General features: G+C 38.9%; 1 protein-coding gene across 1 annotated transcript in view; it reads right to left on the bottom strand.

The window, feature by feature from the left end:
* XPNPEP3 (X-prolyl aminopeptidase 3) overlaps nucleotides 1–18,772 on the bottom strand; it is a 56,725-nt gene that overhangs the window by 10,864 nt on the left and 27,089 nt on the right. Inside the window, exons 5-6 of the mRNA XM_029206194.1 lie at nucleotides 7,266–7,328; nucleotides 6,316–6,429 (exon numbers count right to left, since the gene is read on the bottom strand). Coding sequence (XP_029062027.1) covers nucleotides 6,316–6,429; nucleotides 7,266–7,328 — 177 coding nt within the window. The remainder of the gene's footprint in view (nucleotides 1–6,315; nucleotides 6,430–7,265; nucleotides 7,329–18,772) is intronic.

The raw sequence follows: 18,772 nt of genomic DNA, 5'->3' as shown, positions 1-18,772 counted from the left end.
GCTGGGCCCGTGAGCCATGGCCGCTGAGCCTGCGCGTCCGGAGCCTGTGCTCCGCAATGGGAGAGGCCACAACAGTGAGAGGCCCGTGTAACGCAAAAAAAAAAAAAAAAAAAATCAACCCAGAACTGAAACTAGAGCTGAGTAGTGATAAGGTAAGTGTTACAGTATATAGGAAAGAAGGTGTTGCAAAGTGGGGAAGATGAAGTGGAGATTCCTGCATTAACCCAGGACACTCACAGGGGATAATAGGGCCCCAGGTCATTAGGACCCACTTCACTCTGGCAAAAGCATATGCAAATAACATTTAGAGGAAATAGCGCCCAAATTTGGGATTGCATAATTTCCCAAAAATAACAACAAGCAAATATGAGCTCACAACCAAAGGCTGTCAAGCACACGAGGCAGTAGGTCACTGTGAGTGAGAGTCAGCAGGAACAACAAATACCAAATTTAGATCTTCCAGAATTCCACACAATGGAGTTATGAGATACAGAATTGCTATTATGAAATGTTTAAAGGGATAAAAAATGGAATCACAAAGGATAACAAGCAACAAGAGACAATTGAGAATAACTGTGGATTTGAAGGGAACCAAATGGAAATAAAAACAACTGCTGAAATAAAATACTCAGTGTATGGCTGAAGTAGTAGGTTAGACAAATGAAGAGAAAATTTAGTTTCCTGGAAGACAGACCTACGAAAATCCCCTAGAGTATGACACAGACAGACAAGGCAAATGTAAACATGAAAGAAACATTAACTATTGAAAACAGAAAAGAGGTTTAACATACATCTAACTGAAGACCTTGAAGGAGTGAACAGAGAGAATGTAGGAGAGATGATATCTGGAGAAATAATGTCTGAGAATTTCCTAGAACTGATGAAGACATGAATCTACAGATTCAGGAAGCAGAGGTATCATAATGAGGACATGTAAAAATAAATTTGTATTTAGATATATAATAAAACTGAGAAATACCAAAGAAAAAGATATCTTAATGCAGCAAAAGCAAAAAGAAATTTCATAAAGGAATGATAATTATTATACTTTAAAATCAGCAACACTGAAAGTCAGAAGAAAGGAGTATAATCTATTAAAATTGATGACTGAAAATAACTGTCAATCTAGGATGGTTTTCCTCAGCACAGCCATCTTTCAAGAATGAGAATGAAATAAAGATGTTTTGGCTAAACAAAAGTAGAAAAAGTTTATCAGCTACACACCTTCATCTAAAGGATGTTCTTCAGGTAGAAGGGAGGTGATCCCAGAAAGGCCATCTAAGATGCAAGAAGGAAAGATCAACATGCAGGTAAATCTAAACAAACTCTGTTAGAAGGGGGCTCTGCTTTGACCTATTCCTGACAGCTAGATGTAGCCGTGGTGAGCTCAGAGGCAGAACCACAGGGCAGCCTGCTGTCTCTGACTAGATCTCTGCCAGATGCCTACCAGCTGGTCCATGACAGAGTCCTTCCAGATGCCCCAACAGACCTCTGCATTTCTCACGGCTTCTTGATGACCCTGCCCGCTAAGTTGAAAAGTTTCAGATAACTGAAGCCAGACTATGACCTAGAAGTTTTTGACTATTTTCTCTTATTTCTTATTTAGGTCACTTCATCTAATAATGGCAATATGTCTCTCTCCCTGTAAAGCTAGATTTGTGCTTATTCTCTAGTTTTTCAAGGATGAATACTATATTTAGGAATAGGTACACTGGTGGTAAAACTATGAAGAAAAACAAAAAAAAAAAGGTTAAAACAAAAGTCAAGATGGTAGGAGACAGAAAGGGAGATGTGCTTGAGATTGCCCAAGGGACTACTAAGGTATAAGCAATGATCTTCTTATCCTTGATGGTGAATACATGGTTGTTCATTTTATCATTATTATTTTAAACAGTATATTATATTTATTGTTTATAATATATGATAAGTTTGTATTTAGAAATATAATAAAACTGAGAAATACCAAAGAAAAAGAAATCTTAATGCAGCAAAAGCAAAAAGAAACAGTGGAATATAATGAAAAAAACACATGGAATATAATGAAATATTAATCCTTAAATAATTATAATTAGAACAGAAGAAAGGATGAATATTAATGAGTTTAGGGAATTCCCTGGTGGTCCAGTGGTTAGGACCCGGTGCTTTCACTGCAGGGGGCCCAGGTTTGGTCCCTGGTCTGGGAACTAAGATCCTGTAAGCCATGTGGCATGGCCAGAAAAAAGAGTTTAGCATCTAATTTAAGAAGTTTAGGGCTTCCCTGGTGGTGCAGTGGTTGAGAGTCCGCCTGTGGATGCAGGGGATACGGGTTCGTGCCCCCGTCCGGGAAGATCCCACATGCCGCGGAGCGGCTGGGCCCGTGGGCCATGGCTGCTGAGCCTGCACGTCTGGAGCCTGTGCTCTACAACGGGAGAGGCCACAACAGTGAGAGGCCTGTGTACCACAAAAAAAAAAAAAAAAAAAAGCTTAAAAAAAGAACAAGAGAATAAACACAAAGAGTAGAAGAGTGAAATTAACAAAGGCCAGGGCACAGTGTGATGAGATAATAAACAAAGACAAAATAGCATTAATGATGTGGAAAGTTTTTTTTTTTTTAGTATTTTTATTTATTTATTTTAAAAATTATTATTTATTTATTTATTTAATTTTTGGCTGTGTTGGGTCTTAGTTGCAGTACGCGGGATCTTCACTGAGGCACGCAGGAGAGAAGATGGTTTTAAAAGACTAATAAAAACCCACAAACCTCTGCTGAGATTTCTTTGCACAGATCTTAAGTATACAGAATTAAGTCTGTTTTGTCTGTTTTGTCAAATGTATACACCCATGTAACCACACCCTCATGGCCTTACCCAGTCAACACCACATCAGAAGCAACCACTAATCTGATTTCTATCACCATAGATTAGTTTTGCTTATTTCAGAACTTCATATAAATAGAATCATATAGTTTGCAATTTTCTTGTGTCTGGCTTATTTATTCAGTGTAATGCTTTTGGGATCATTCATGCTGTTGGCAGTGCTGTAGTTTGCTCCTTCTTATTTCAAGGGTATATCACATGGTAATTTCCATATCTAATATCCTGGTTATGGACCCCTGGACTATTATGAGTACACTTGCTATCAACATTCTTGTACAAGGCATTTTTTGGACATATGTTTTCATTTTTCTTGGAAAAATACCTAAAAAGAAACTGCTGGTTCACAGAGAATATGTTTGTTTACTTTTAAAGAAACTGTCTATTAAGATTTATTAGAAAAGGGACTTCCCTGGTGGTGCAGTGGTTAAGAATCTTCCTGCCAATGCAGGGGACACAGGTTCGAGCTCTGGTCCGGGAAGATCCCACAGGCTGTGGTGCAACTAAGCCTGCGAGCCACAACTACTGAGCCTGTGCTCTAGAGCCCACAAGCCACAACTACTGAGCCCTTGTGCCACAACTACTGAAGCCTGCGTGCCTAGAGCCTGTGCTCCACAACAAGAGAAGCCACCGCAATGAGAAGCACGTGTAACACAACGAAGAGTAATCCCTGCTCGCCACAACTAGAGAAAGCCCACACACAGCAGCAAGGACCCAATGCAGCCAAAAATAAATAAACAAACAAACAAATAAAGATATCAAGAATGTAAAAAGGTACATAAAGGGAAAACAAAACAAAACAAAAGAAAAAAAAGAAGGTAAAAGGGTACATTAGTACAAACACAAAAGATTAAAATGTAAGATAATACTACAATTTTAAAAACTTAGACAAAATGGTACAAAAATATAATCTACCAAACTGTCTCCAGAAGAATGGAAATATAAACTGATAAAAACACTTCGGAAATGTCTGGCGTTTTCTATGAAAGTTGCAAATATGCATATCCTATGACCCAGCAATTCCATTATTAGGTGTCTCTTAGGCAACCTTGATAACTTACATACCATGAATAATGTACAAGAATGTTCACAGAACATTGTTCATAATGGTAAAAACCTGGAGAATATATAAATATCCATCTATGGATATTTATCACATTAAGAAATTCAAACTGAGAAAATTTTATAATATTTATTCATTTAAAAATAACAATAAACCCACTAATTACATGCTAAAATAACATTTTTAATGAAAATAACTATTTTTCTAAATAAAAATATTTAGTTAGAAAAGTGGCAGTGTTTTACATTTTTGCAAATCTCTGTCTAGCATAGACAAAGAGAAGACAGCTGGAGTCTCATCTTTGCTTCTGCATTCAAGTTGGTGTGATATTGCATGTCATAAGGCCTCTGGGATACCTCACAGTACAGTTGAGAGAAAATAAGAGTGAAAAAGAGCACATAATGTAATGTCTTAGTATTCTTATGAAAATATATTTAACTTCACAGGCCATACTCTACCTGCTATTCTACACTCTAGCAATTACAATGAACAAACTACAGCGGCATACAACAATATACTGCTGTACAAAAGAAGACACAGACATAATATTTCAAATACATAAAGTTCAAACATGACCAAAACCAAATTATATAAACTACTTTATTAATTGTAAAATAAAAAGAAAAGCAAAGACATGATCACCATAAAAATTGGGAGAGTGTTACCCTATCAGGGAGAGAGGGAGTTATCACAGGGAGGGAAGGACCACATGGTGGAAAAGCTTCTTGGGGGTGGGGGGGTCACAGTAATGTCCTATTTCAAGGGTTAAGTGTTTCCTGTAAAGGGCTAGATAATATTTATTTTGTGGACCGTACTGCCTCTGGTGCAACTACTCAACTCTGCCATGGGGTGGGGGTGGGGGAGTGGAAACCACTGTGTTCCAATAAAGCTTTATTTAAAAAACAAAGTGGCAGGCTGGATTTCACCCAGAGGGCTGTAGCTTGCCTACACGTTTTATTTCTTGACCTGGGTAACGGTCACATGGGTGTTAACTTTATAATTACCCATTAAACTATTCTTTTATGGTTTAAGTACTTTTCCAGTAGTTACATTTTACAATAAGAAATGTAAAATAAATAAATAAAGGAAAAGAAAAATAGAAAGCCTCAGTATATTAAAGAAATTGAATCATAGTTAAAAATCCCACAAAAGATATCTGGCCCGAATAATTCCACAGGAGAGTCCTACCCAATTTTCAAGAAACATTAATTCAAACCATTTTACAATATTAAAAAATAAACTATTCATTTTATGAGTTTAGTTTGACCTTGAAATGAAAACCATAAAGTCAGTATGAGAAAAATTATAAGACAATCTCATTCATGTACACAAATCAGAATATCCTAAACAACACATTAGCAAGTTGAAAGCAGTAATGCCAAAGATAAGAAAAGATGCTTAACTTCACTGGTAATTGAGGTAATGGAAATGAAGACCACAATGAGATACTGTTTTATTCCAACTAAAATGGCAAAAATTGAGAAGTCTGATAATATCAGGGGATGGAAAGGATGTGGTGAACAGAATTATACACTGCTGGTAGGAGTGTAAACAGATACAAATACCTGAGAAAAAATTTGTATTATCTTATCATACTTGAGGTTAAAAGAAAAGTTTGAGTCCCCAAAACTACATATAGCAATATATGATTTTTATATATTTCATAAACAAGCAGAACTAATTAATATTGTTTGGGGAATCATGTCTATGTGATAAAACTATTGAAAAAATCAAGAGAATGACAAACAAAATTTAGGATACTGGTTAGTGACCTTTGGGAGGGAGGCAGTAGGGTGCCAGAGCATAAGGGTACTCACGCAGATGTAACATATTGGTAATGTTCTGGCTCTTGAGTTGAGTCGTTGGTTCATGGGTATTCATTAAAAAAAATTATATTGTATAATTTATGTTTGCTATATTTATTTTTTGAATTTACTGTAAATTAAAGTAGATAATTAAAAATAGACTTAATAAAGGAATACACGATTCTTTACTTGTATAGTCACTTGGGGAGAAAACCATAAAAAATAAGTTCCCTCACAGCTACAAGATAGTTGTAAAACCTGTCTGCTCCCAAAATATGCTTGGCCCACTGTTGCCACAAGTCCTTAGCAAAGGAGCTTTATCAAGTGAAATGAGCAGAGGCTTTAGACTAGAATAGTTGGCTCTGCACTAACGAGTTACCTAATTTTTTAGTTTATTTTCCTCATCTATTATACAGGCATGTTAATAATTGTTCCTATCTCACAGTGCTAATGTGCAGATCAAATGAGATCATCTCTGTAAGGGATTTATAAATAGCAGTTAGTTTGTGAAAGCTGAAGGTTAGGGGACCATGAGGTTAGAGTTTACTAAGACATCTGGACCTAGAGGAAGCAGCACTGAAGGGGGTCTGTGTACCTTGATGCGTTGATTGTTCTTCACATAGTGCAGAGTGTTTGACCGATTACCTCCAGCCACCACAGGTGGGTAGGCTAAGATGTCTGCACCACGAGCCCGGCATTCAAATTCAAACTGCAAAACAACAGCAAAGTACGACTGAAAGTCTGACTGAGATTTCCTCAGGGCAGCCCCAGCACAGGCTCTCTTCAACAGCCCATACCTCCATTCAAGTACTTATCTTAAGTTAACAATGGAAAACTATTCGTCACACCTTTTTAACCAAACTATTATGCTGTAACTTCAGGCCATTTCTTTTATGCTCACCCCAATACTGTTATTCAACTCTATTATTAAATCTGTTCTTTTCTCCTGAGTGCTCTAACTTTCCTGTGATTTTCAAACTGTTAAGTCCAGAAGAGAACATGGAAAACCTATGATTGGGCTGAGCACAGAGAAACGGTCAGATACTTTACATGTTACTATTTGTTTTTTCTTATTTAGATCAACACTGAAATATGGCTTGCATTTTCAACAACAGCTCTAAATTACCAATTTCAACCTTTCACATAGCTACCGACCTACATGCTCTGGAAGTGTGAAAAAGGATGCTAGGGAAACGGTAATTTCATTATATCCTAGGATGGAGCTGGAGACTGGTTCATATCGGCTACTATCTGCAACACCACCTCAGATTCTTTGCCTTTACATTACTTAAACAGTATTATTCTTCTTAACTCACACTTGCAAAAAGTCTTTCCTTCTTTACCTGTTCTACTTCGCAATTTTCTCCATCTAATTGTAGCTCTACATATTTTAGACTCATCTAATAAATTACCACTGACATTTAAGAACCAAATCCTCTCCACTGATATCTTGCTCACTTCCATGAAAGCCAACTGGATGCCATATGCAAATCAATGAAATTACATTTGCGTCCAACAAAACTTTTCCAGCCATTTAATGCTCACCTTAGCATAAAGAAAGCCTTCCTCTACAGGGGCTTTGCTGGCAAACATGGTCTCTATGAAAGCCTGCAAAAAGAATGAAGAATGAAAAGAACATAGTCTCATTTTAACTATGCTGCTTATTCAAATGTTCAAAATACTGGCGGTCAAACGAAAAGCACACTTCTCCCCAACTTTGTCAACCTGAAGTTATGGCTTTGTGGGCATCATAATACAGATTTCCAAAGGGGAAAATATTGCTTTCAGTAATAGCTGACTGATGACAGACTTAGTGGAAGGGCACCCAACCTACCCACTTAGAATATACATTGTATATTAGAATAAGCTACATGGAAACACATTTGACATTTACATTACAAAATGCTTCTACAGCCCTGGAATGTATGAAGTTGTGGATTGACTGGTCCAGTCTACAGCAAGGTTCCCCAACCCTGGCACTATCAGCATTTTGGGCTAGATTATTCTTTGTTTGAGGGCTGTCCTGTTCAATGTAGGATGACAGTAGCATTTCCCAACTGTGATAATCAGATGTTGCCAAATGTCCCCTGGGGGACACAGAACTGCCCTCAGTTGAGAACCACCAGCCTATACTACCAATGTAAGTACTGTAATTCTCTATGTGTCATGTTTTCTACCTTTATAAACATACATGTTTATAATTCACCACTGTACCTTGTTCCAAAAAGGATTCTGATTAGATTACATGGATACATAAAATACAAGATAGCATGAATTCATGGTAGAGTTAGAAAAAAGGCAGGCTTGAGAGGAATGATGCTAAACAAAACCAAACCAAAAAGAGGCATACCATAATGACCTTCACAACTACTATGGCTAATATGGACAGGCCACAAATTAATCTCTGAGTTTTCTAGCAGTCAATGCGAAAAGGGAACCTCTGTCGGCTATATAATTTCCAGTGTCTGTGGGATAAAAACAAACCAGTTGCACAGGAATATGATTATATGATACTACAACTAGAAAGGAATTTCTCTCAAGTTGTTAAATGAAGTAATGAATTGAGGAAGAAATGTTTTTAATACCACTTTTTTTTTTTTTTTTGCTGTACGCGGGCCTCTCACTGTTGTGGCCTCTCCCGTTGCGGAGCATAGGCTCCGGACGCGCAGGCCCAGCGGCCATGGCTCACGGGCCCAGCTGCTCCGCGGCATGTGGGATCTTCCCGGACCAGGGCACGAACCCATGTCCCCTGCATCGGCAGGCGGACTCTCAACCACTGCGCCACCAGGGAAGCCCAATAACACTTCTTAATACAAGGTAACATCATCATAAAGCCCAAGAGAGGAAAAGCAACTGGGATGTAATGGGAATATCTGCATGGCCTGCTGCCTTTTCTCATTCTCATCTTCAGATGTCTCATCCTCAGAGAGGCCTTTCCTGACCACCCTATATCTAAATTAGCATTTTCCATCACACTTTATCCCCCTCCATTGCTTCATTTTTCCTCACAGTATTTAATTCCAGCTGACTATATATCATATATTTGTTTACTGTCTCTCCTCAGTAATGTATGTGGTGGACTGAGGATAGGGACACAGGGACAGTCTGTTTTGCTCACCACTGTATCCTTAGACCCTAAAGCAGTGCCTGCCACCAAAGGAGGTACTTAAAATAAATATCTGCTGAATGAATTAGCAATTAAAATTAGTTAGGGACTAATTAGGTGGTCCAGTGGCTAGGACTCTGAGTTTCCACTGCAGGGGGCAAGGGTTCAATCCCTGGTTGGAGACAGGGGAACTAAGATCCCATCCCGCAAGCCATGAGGCACGGCCAAAAGGGAAGAAAATTAAAAAACACGACAGAAAAAAGGAAAAGCATGGTAGCTCTACTGAGGCTCATACACTTTTTAGAAAAATATTTATTATTTTATTTATTTATTTTGGCTGCACCAGGTCTTAGTTGCGGCACGTGGGATCTTTGTTGAGGCATGCATGCAGGATCTAGTTCCCCGACCAGGGATGCAACCCGGGCCCCCTGCAGTGGGAACACGGAGTCTTACCCACTGGACCCACCAGGGAAGTCTTGAGGCTCATAAACTTAAAAGAGGGATTTGTCTTTTTGTTTATTTCCTTTCAAACTGTTAATGAATAGTACAGAGAAGTTTTGAAGTCATGGCCCTTTTACACTGCTATGCAGACTAAACAAGATAGAAAACTTCCTTTTGCTTCATAGGTGGTCAAATGCCTGATTTTGCTTTACTTCTTTTTGTAATCAATGTGCTTCCTATGAATCCATTTCTTCACAGATGATTCCAGGTATATATGGTACGTGCTTCATGCCACCTATCCTCACTATGTGTGTGATACCTTTTCTGTAAAGACCAAGGGGCAAACTTTATGACTGCCACTTATTAGGTTGTCTTGTCACAACGTAGCCCACACTCCCAACTAACACTTAACTCTCTTACCTCACTAGGTGCTATTTATTTTTTTTTTAAACTTTGTTTTATTTATGTATTTACTATTTTTTAAAATTTTATTTATTTTCTGGTTGCGCTGGGTCTTTGTTGCTGCGCGCGGGCTTTCTCTAGTTGCGGCGAGCGGGGGTTACGCTTCATTGTGGTGTGCGGGCTTCTCACTGCGGTGGCTTCTCTTGTTGCGGAGTACGGGCTCTAGGTGTGCAGGCTCCAGTAGTTGCAGCGTGTGGGCTCAGTAGTTGTGGCTCATAGGCTTTAGAGCACAGGCTCAGTAGTTGTGGCGCATGGGCTTAGTTGCTCCGTGGCATGTGGGATCTTCCCAGACCAGGGAGCAAACCCGTGTCCCCTGCGGTGGCAGGTGGATTCCTAACCACTGCGCCACCAGGGAAGTCCCACTAGGTGCTATTTAAATGTTTGTGTTCTGACTCTTTAAAAATGTAAAATGGGTTTTATTTGCATTTCACCCTGTGCATCTCATGATCAGAGTACATCATGAATGGATACTGTATAGTTTATGCAGAAGGGAGAGTGGAGAGAAAAAGCATTTCACGAATGATTTCATAAAGGTTTTGTGTGTATGTCCCCATATGGGTGAGGTTAGAATAAGGAAACTGTGCCATTTGGAAAGGAGGGGAAGGGCACTCAGGGCAGAGGGATGACACAGGACTGTGGCCCATCTCAGAGTTCAGGATGGCCAGCACATATGCTGGAACACATATGTCAGCACATATGTCAAGCACATATGGAGGAACAAGAAGAGATGAAGCTGGAAGGGTAGGTAGGAGGGGCCACACCATGAAAGGCCTTGCATGAGCATGCTGAAATGTAATCCTGAAAACAACAAGGAGCCACCCAGTTGTTTAAGTAGGAGAGGGACATCAGATTTATAAAGATCACTCTGCCATGGTAGAGTTATACTCAGGCAATAATGGAAGCAAATAGACAGCAAAGGGATAGTAGGTGTCCCACTGTGCTAGGCATAGGTCAAAATAACACAGCTTGGTATTTAAACCCAGGTTTGTTCTCTACTACACTATTCTGCCTCCCTAGGAGGGCACTTGTGGACTAGTTAATTAGATATAAGGGTTGGGGAGAAGCAATTATCTGGATAATTTCCATATTTCTATCTATGGTTGTTGGGTAAACATTGATATTATTAACCATGAAAAAGAATACAGGAGGAGAGTCAGGTTTGGTGGAGGGAGAGCACAAGTTTAGATACTTACAGGAAATTCAGGGAGAGATGTCCAGGAGGCAGGATATGCGTTCAGCCACAGGAGAGATCAGACCTGGAGAAAGTCTGATTCCCACCCCACTTTTCCTTCTGCCCAAATATTCTAGCAATTCTCTGTCTGTAAACATTACTTAACTCTAATGGCAAGGTCCTTTACTTATTTTAAACCAAATCAGAGTGCCACACAGTCCAACTGATTAGTATCACATAGGCACAAATTATATTTGGCTTGCCCCCCAAAAGAAGGGAAATTTTTGTTTGGGCTAAGCCACAGAAATATAGCATAACTATTCTTTTTTGTTGTTTTGGGGTTTTTGTTTTTGCTTTTCTTACCATAACTTTTCTTAAGGAAACTATTTTGTCCAAATATCCAAAAATCTTACAGAAACATTCTAGATTAGAATTGGGAATACTGAGGGAATAAAAATCACTGACAGCTAGAAATTGTTTATTAAGAAAAATAAGGCCAGGACTTCCCTGGTGGCATAGTGGTTAAGAATCCGCCTGCCAATGCAGGGGACACGGGTTCGATCCCTGGTCCGGGAAGATCCCACATGCCACAGAGCATCTAAGCCCATGCACCATGGCCACTGAGCCTGCGCTCTAGAGCCCACGAGCCACAACTACTGAAGTCCATGCGCCTAGAGCCCGTGCTCTGCAACAAGAGAAGCCACCGCAATGAGAAGCCTGCGCACCGCTCAGTGAAGAGTAGTACTCTCAATGAAGAGTAGCCCCCGCTCGCCACAACTAGAGAAAGCCCGCAGGCAGCAACGAAAACCCAATGAGCCAAAAATTTAAAAATAAATAAATAAATAAAAAATTAAAAATCCTCTTTGGATTTCTTAAAAAAAAAAAAAAAAAAAAAGAAAGAAAAATAAGGCCAAATTCCATCTCCCTGTCTGTCGTCATTACTGAATTGGTAGATAAAGGGAATACCATAGACTTAATACTTTTAAATTGTAGGACAATACTTAAAATAGTCTCTCAGGATAACTATGTGAGGACAAGTGACAGAAGTGTCGGTCAGAATACTCCTAGGTAGATTTAAAACTGATTTTACACCTTATTCAAAGACATCTGATCATTGGACTGATATCAATTCCTCTGGAGCCCTTAACATTATCCCACAGATCTAGTCTTAGTTCTTCTTCCTTATTTTAAAAATCAGTGATTGCAGGAAGACAAAGACATATGCTTATCACATTTATAATTAGCTATAAGTAGTCTTTGCTGGTCTGGTTGTGGCAAGAGCACTGGACACTGTACTTGAAGGACACTGACAAACTACAGCACAGAGGAGGGTTACCAAAATAAGGGAAAATATAACAAATGAGGAATAGTTAAGGAAAACAAGTCTTCACTTTGGAAAGACTAAGGTAGAACACAGGAAAGCAGCCTTCAAATATCTGTGTGCTGTTCTGCTGTGAGGTTAATTCCAGCAGGTCTGGAATTAGCCTGAGCTGTTTTGCTAAAGTTCCCACTCAGCACTGATCCTGGTCGAAGTCTGAAATATGCTGGCTAACAGCGTTGAGAAGAGTTTCCAAGCACTTTGTTATCAGCTTGTCAGTACTGATAACAGTGAGATTAATGGTTTGTACTTGGTCTCCCTGGGACCTCTGAAGGGCTATGCTGCTTCATAGCAGGAATATGCTAATGTGACCAAAACCCAAAAATCCCTAGCTGAGATTCCATCTGGGGCTCCCTGGTTCCAAGGTGTTCTATGCATGCCTCTGCGGTTCCTGAGCCAGAGAAAATGTACCATGCCCAGTCCTAAGGGAGGACAACAGAAGTCTGCACCCAGCTTCTCTGGACCTGGCTGTGAGGCAGCCATTGGGTGTGACAGGTATTCTTACATTAATGCTGTTGCTATACTGTACCCTTCTTCTGTACTAACTGTAGACTTGTAAGCACTGTCACTGAGTCTTCTTTAACAACTGACCTGTTTAACTGCCATAGTTAGTACAGCTGGCATCTAATTCATTCATTCATTTTTTAAACCTGAGATGAAATTCACATTACATAAAATTAACCAATAAAAGTGAACAATTCAGTGGCATTTACTATATTCACAATGTTGTGTAGCCATCACCTTTACCTAGTTCAAAAACATTGTCATCACCCCAAAAGAAAATGCCATACCCAGTACACAGTTACTTTACATATCCCCCTCACCCTAGCCCCTGGCAAGTATCAATCTGCTTTTAGTCTCTATGGATTTACATATTCTGGATATTTCATATAAATGGAATCATACAATATGTGATCTTTTGTGTCTGGCTTGCTTCACTTAGGATAATGGTTTCAAGGTTCATCAATGCTGTGGAAGGTATGTCATTTCTTTTTATGGCTGAATAGTATACCACTGTATGTACTGATATATATACTACATTTTGTTATTCCATTCATCCACTGACGGACATGTGAGTTGTCTGCACCTTTTGGCTATCCTGATTAGTGTCTCAATGAACATCTGTGTACAAGTATTTGTTTGAGTACCTGTTTTTAATTCTTTTGGGTATATCCCTAAGAGAAGAACTGTCAGATCATATGATAATTGTTTAATTTTTTCAGGAACCCCCATGTATTTTCCACAGTGACTGAACATTCCCACTGGTAATGTGCAAAGGTTCCAATTTTTCCACATCCTCGCCTACATTTGTTATTTTGTTTGTTCGTTTAGTTTTTAATAAGCTATCTTATTGGGTGTGAAGTGGTATCTCATTTAGATTTTGATTTGCATTTCCTAAGTGGCTAATGATATTAAGCATCTTTTCATTGTATATCTTCTTTGGAGAGATGTCTATTCAACTCTTTTGCCCATTTTGTAATTGGGCTGTTTGTGTTTTTGTTTTTCAGTTGCAAGAGTTCTTTACATAGTATTCTGAATACAGACCATTATCAGATTTATGGCTTGAAAATATTTTCTCCCACTCTGTAGGTTGTCTTTTTATTCTCTTGATAATGCCCTCTGACACCCAACAGTTTTTAATTTTGATCAAGTCCACTTTATCTGTTTTTCTTTTGTTGCTTATTTTCATTTCATATCTAAAAATCCATTGCCAAATTCAAGGTCATAAAGATTCACCCTATGTTTCTGTTAATTTTTTTTTTTTTTTTTTTTGTGGTACACAGGCCCCTCACTGTTGTGGCCTCTCCCGTTGTGGAGCACAGGCTCCGGACGCGCAGGCTCAGCAGCCATGGCTCACAGGCCTAGCCGCTCCGCGGCATGTGGGATCTTCCCGGACCGGGGCACAAACCCGCGTCCCCTGCATTGACAGGCGGACTCTCAACCGCCACCCTCTGTTAAGTTTTATATAGTTTTAGCTTTTAAGGTTAGGTCTTTGATTTATTTTGAGTTAATTTTTATATATGGTATGAGGTAGGGGTCCAAGATCATTATTTTGCATGTAGATATCCAGTTGTTCCAGCATATCTGAATTATTCTTAATATATGGTAAAGGTATTATTTTGAAAGAAAAAGAATGATTCTGATAAAAAGGGTGAAAAAAAAGAAAATTATGAGCTTGGATGATTGCCAAGCCACCACTGGTTTAAAGTAGTACTGGCTTTGAAATCAGTGGAATCTGAAAATAACAGAACTTGAACTTTAGCAGCTAGCATAATGGACTAGAAAGGAATTGCAAACCGATAGTGGTCTTGTTAAAAACTCAGTGATATGGTTGCGGCTTTCAGCATTGATCTGAGAAAGTTCAGAATCCTCTTCAGATGAGTTTCACCCACTTTGAGCGGCAGGTAAAGCTCTAACCAAAGGAACCTGGGCCACTGTAATTTTTGATGAACCAGCTAAGCTTGTGATACACACTACAACTAAGATAATTCAGGTAGGGCAAACTGTTTGATGGGGGACAAAAAAAATCACGGAAGGGGTTATTCGGTGAAAGAAATGAGCCATTTTTCAGATTTACATGCAACACCCTGATGAACTAAAAATGGTTCCTAAGAATTTTAGATCAAGGAGCAGTGTCTCTGGCTTTAAACACTGTTGAGTGGAGGGGAATTAGGGCTCACTGTAGCTTCAGAGAAACCCCTGGTTTACCAGAATGCATTAAGGGAGGGGTCCACCATACATATCCAGACATAGGCAATTGCCCTGCTTCTCCCTTGTCTTATAAATGGTTGGTGCCTACTGAAGCTGCAGAAATGCTGTAGATGTAGGCAGTATTGCACTGGCTGTATGATGAAGGAAATGAGCACCCTTATGGAATGCCCCTTACTAAATTTATAACAGACACTGTGATGAAGGATGCTCACCAGCAGGGGCTTCATATATGACTTTGCTGTTGGATCTCAGGAGGATATAAACAGGTAGTTTCAGATTTTTTTATCTCAACTTCCTCATATGGATAATAAAAAGATAATACGGAGTTTAGGACTTTACAAGAGAAATGAAGTCAGTAAGAAAGAGGACACCAAGGGGATGAAGTTGAACCCTTATCTTTTTGCTTGTTGAGTTGTTACGAGTTCTTTACATATTCTGGATACTAGATCTTTATCGGATATAGGATTTGCAAATATTTTCTCCCATTCCAAAGTTGCCTTTTCACTCTCTTGATAATATTCTTTGATGCGTAAAAGGTTTTAATTTTTTTTTAAGTTTTTAATTTTGATGAAGCCCAATTTATCTATTTTGTTGTTGTTGCTAGTGCTTTTGGTGTCATATCTAGGACTCCACTACTAAATCCAAGGTCATGAAGATTCACCCCTATGTTTCTGCTAAGAAACACATACAAAAACTAACTCACAATGGATGAAAGAACTAACCTTATGAGCTAAAACTAAAGAAAACTCTTAAAAGAAAATATAGGGCTGAATCTTTATAGCTTTGAATTTGGCAATGGATTTTTAGATATGACAACAAAATAAGCAAAAAAAGAAAACTAGATAAATTGGACTTGATCAAAATTAAAAACTGGGGCTTCCCTGGTGGCGCAGTGGTTGAGAATTTGCCTGCTAATGCAGGGGACACGGGTTCGAGCCCTGGTCTGGGAAGATCCTACATGCCACGGAGCAACTAGGCCCATGAGCCACAACTACTGAGCCTGTGCGTCTGGAGCCTGTGCTCCGCAACAAGAGAGGCCACGATAGTGAGAGGCCAGTGCACCGCGATGAAGAGTGGCCCCTGCTTGCCACAACTAGAGAAAGTCCTCACACAGAAACGAAGACCCAACACAGCCAAAAATAAATAAATTTTTTAAAAAAATTAAAAACTGTTGTGTGTCAAAGGGCGTTGTCAAGAGAGTGAAAAGACAACCTACAGACTGGGAGAAGATATTTGCAAGCCATATATCTGATACTTTACATAGTATTCAGAATACTACGTAAAGAACCCTTACAACTCAAAAACAAAAAGACAAACAGCCCAATTAAAAAAAGGGCAAAAGAACTGAACAGACATCTCTCCAAAGAAGATATACTAAAATCCAATAAGCACACAAAAAGATGTCCAATACCATGAGTGAGTAGGAAAATGCAAATCAAAACCAAAATGAGATAACATTTCACATCCATTAGGATGGCTATTATCAAAACAAACAAACAAACAAACAAAACCCCCCAAAACCTAAAAACAAGTGTTGGTGAGGATGTAGAGAAATTGGAACCCTCGTATATTGTTGGCAGAAGTGTAAAATGGTGAAGCCACATGGTTCCTCAAAAAGTTAAACATAGAATTACGATATGATCCAGCAATCCCACTCTGATGCATATATCCAAGAGAATTTAATGCAAGGACTCAAACAGATACTTATACATCAATGCTCATAGCAGCACTATTCACAATGGGCAAAAGGTAGAAACAACCCAAGTATTCATAAACAGATAAATGGATAAATAAAATACAGATACAGGCTATACATACAATGGAATATTATTCAGTCACAGAAAGAAATGAAGTTCTGATACATATATATATATATATATATATGACACAGATAAATCTTGAAGGCATTCTGCTAAATTAAACAAGTCAGACAGAAAAGGGGAAATATTACATGATTCTACTTATATAAGAATATTTGCCTATTCTTACTTAGAATAGGCAAATTCATAGTAGATTAGAGGTTATTGGGGCTGGGAGAGGGGAAATTGGGAGTTATTGTTTAAAGGTTACAGAGTTTCTGTTTGGGATGATTAAAGAGTTCTGGAAATAGATAATGGTAATGGTTGCAAAACAATGTGAATATACTTAATACCACTGAATTGTACACTTAAAATGGTTATAATGGTAGTGTGTATTTTACAATAAAAAGTAGCAAATGGAAAGAAAATAAGGGAGCAACAATTCATTTTTTATATGGCTAATTAAAAATGTTATGAAAAGGAAGAAAATGACATTGTGCCAAACAATGATAATTTTACAGTAAGGTGGAGAACCTGCAACTGCTTGTCCTCAAACTCCTCAGGATATAAAAATCTCAAGGCAGATACACTCAATTAATCTGATTTAGAGGAATTTTAGAAAGAGAAAGATTCCAATGAGCCACTATCGTCAGATACCAAAATACTGGATTTCAATATTAAGGCGGTAATGGAAGAAGATTGATATGAAGGCCAAGGTCTCTTGACCCAGTTCCTGGCAGGGGACCCAAGATCTTTTACAAATGTGTAAGTCAATGACTGGAGGTCGAGAAGAAATTCTTTTAGGTCTACTGGATACAGGAGCACAGTGTGCAGTACTGCTTAGGGCTGAAAATAAGCCCCTTAGGGATGACAGAATTAATTCAGGGGGATAAGGGGATGCTACTGTGAAAGGAATAAAAATTAAGGTCTGGGGACTTCCCTGGCAGTCCAGTGGTTAAGACTTTGCCTTCCAATGCAGGGGGTGTGGGTTCGACCCCTGGTCGGGGAACTAAGATCCCACATGCCTCGTGGCCAAAAAACCAAAATATAAAACAGAAGTGATACTGTAACAAATTCAATAAAGACTTAAAAAAAATTAAGGTCTGGTTAAAAGTTGAAATATATGATAAAACAGCATATACTGTGGTATCTCCCTTACCTGAATGTATAACTGATATGGATATAATGTTTGAATGGAAAATCCTCCCCCTACTGGGTAATATGAAGAAAAGAATAACTTGGGTCTTCCCTTCATCCAGTACTCACTGGACATGCAACACGGGAGCCATTAGAATTAACCTAAGCCAACTCAATTAGAAAACTGGAAACATTATTGGATACCTGGAAGGCAGTACTGCCCTGAATAAAGAAATGTCATATGCAGGTATATTAGTGTCCATAAATTCACTGTACTAGCCCAGTGGCCAATAAGGAAGGCTAATGAACCAGGTCACTAACAGTAGACACAGACTCAGCTGTCCCCAATACACTCCACACTATTCAACTGATACAACAAGCTAAAGGAGACTGGTATCCGGTATTGATCTGGTTAATGCATCTTCCTCATTATCAATCACCAGTGAGAACCTACAACAACTTGCATTCATGTAGAATGGTTTCCAATATACATTTACAGTATTATTTCATGCCAGAAAGCATTCCAACAAGAAGGGCAATGCCCAAAGGAATTCCATCATAAAATGGAAATGTACTATATGGAGTATGTTACCAGGGGATCCATGGGACAGACTCATCATCTTTATGAGCCTTTTTTCCTCAGATCCTTCCTTTTGACCAACGGCCCAAGGATGCCAGGCAATTGGTCTGGTTCACAGATGGTAGTTCAGAACTAAAGGCAATTCTGTATGGAAAGCAGATACTGAGTCCAGCAGAAGGTAACATCCTTATCAAAGAACAAGCTGGTCCACTGAGCTGAATTACATGTTGTATTCCTAGCCATGATAGAAGAAATGGACACAAATA

This window comes from Monodon monoceros, unplaced genomic scaffold, assembly GCF_005190385.1.
Source record: "Monodon monoceros isolate NGI ecotype Baffin Bay Population unplaced genomic scaffold, NGI_Narwhal_1 Super_Scaffold_6, whole genome shotgun sequence".
Lineage (NCBI taxonomy): Eukaryota > Metazoa > Chordata > Mammalia > Artiodactyla > Monodontidae > Monodon > Monodon monoceros.
The sequence above is the reverse complement of the archived record's forward strand: the minus strand, read 5'-3'. Positions and strand labels throughout refer to the sequence as shown.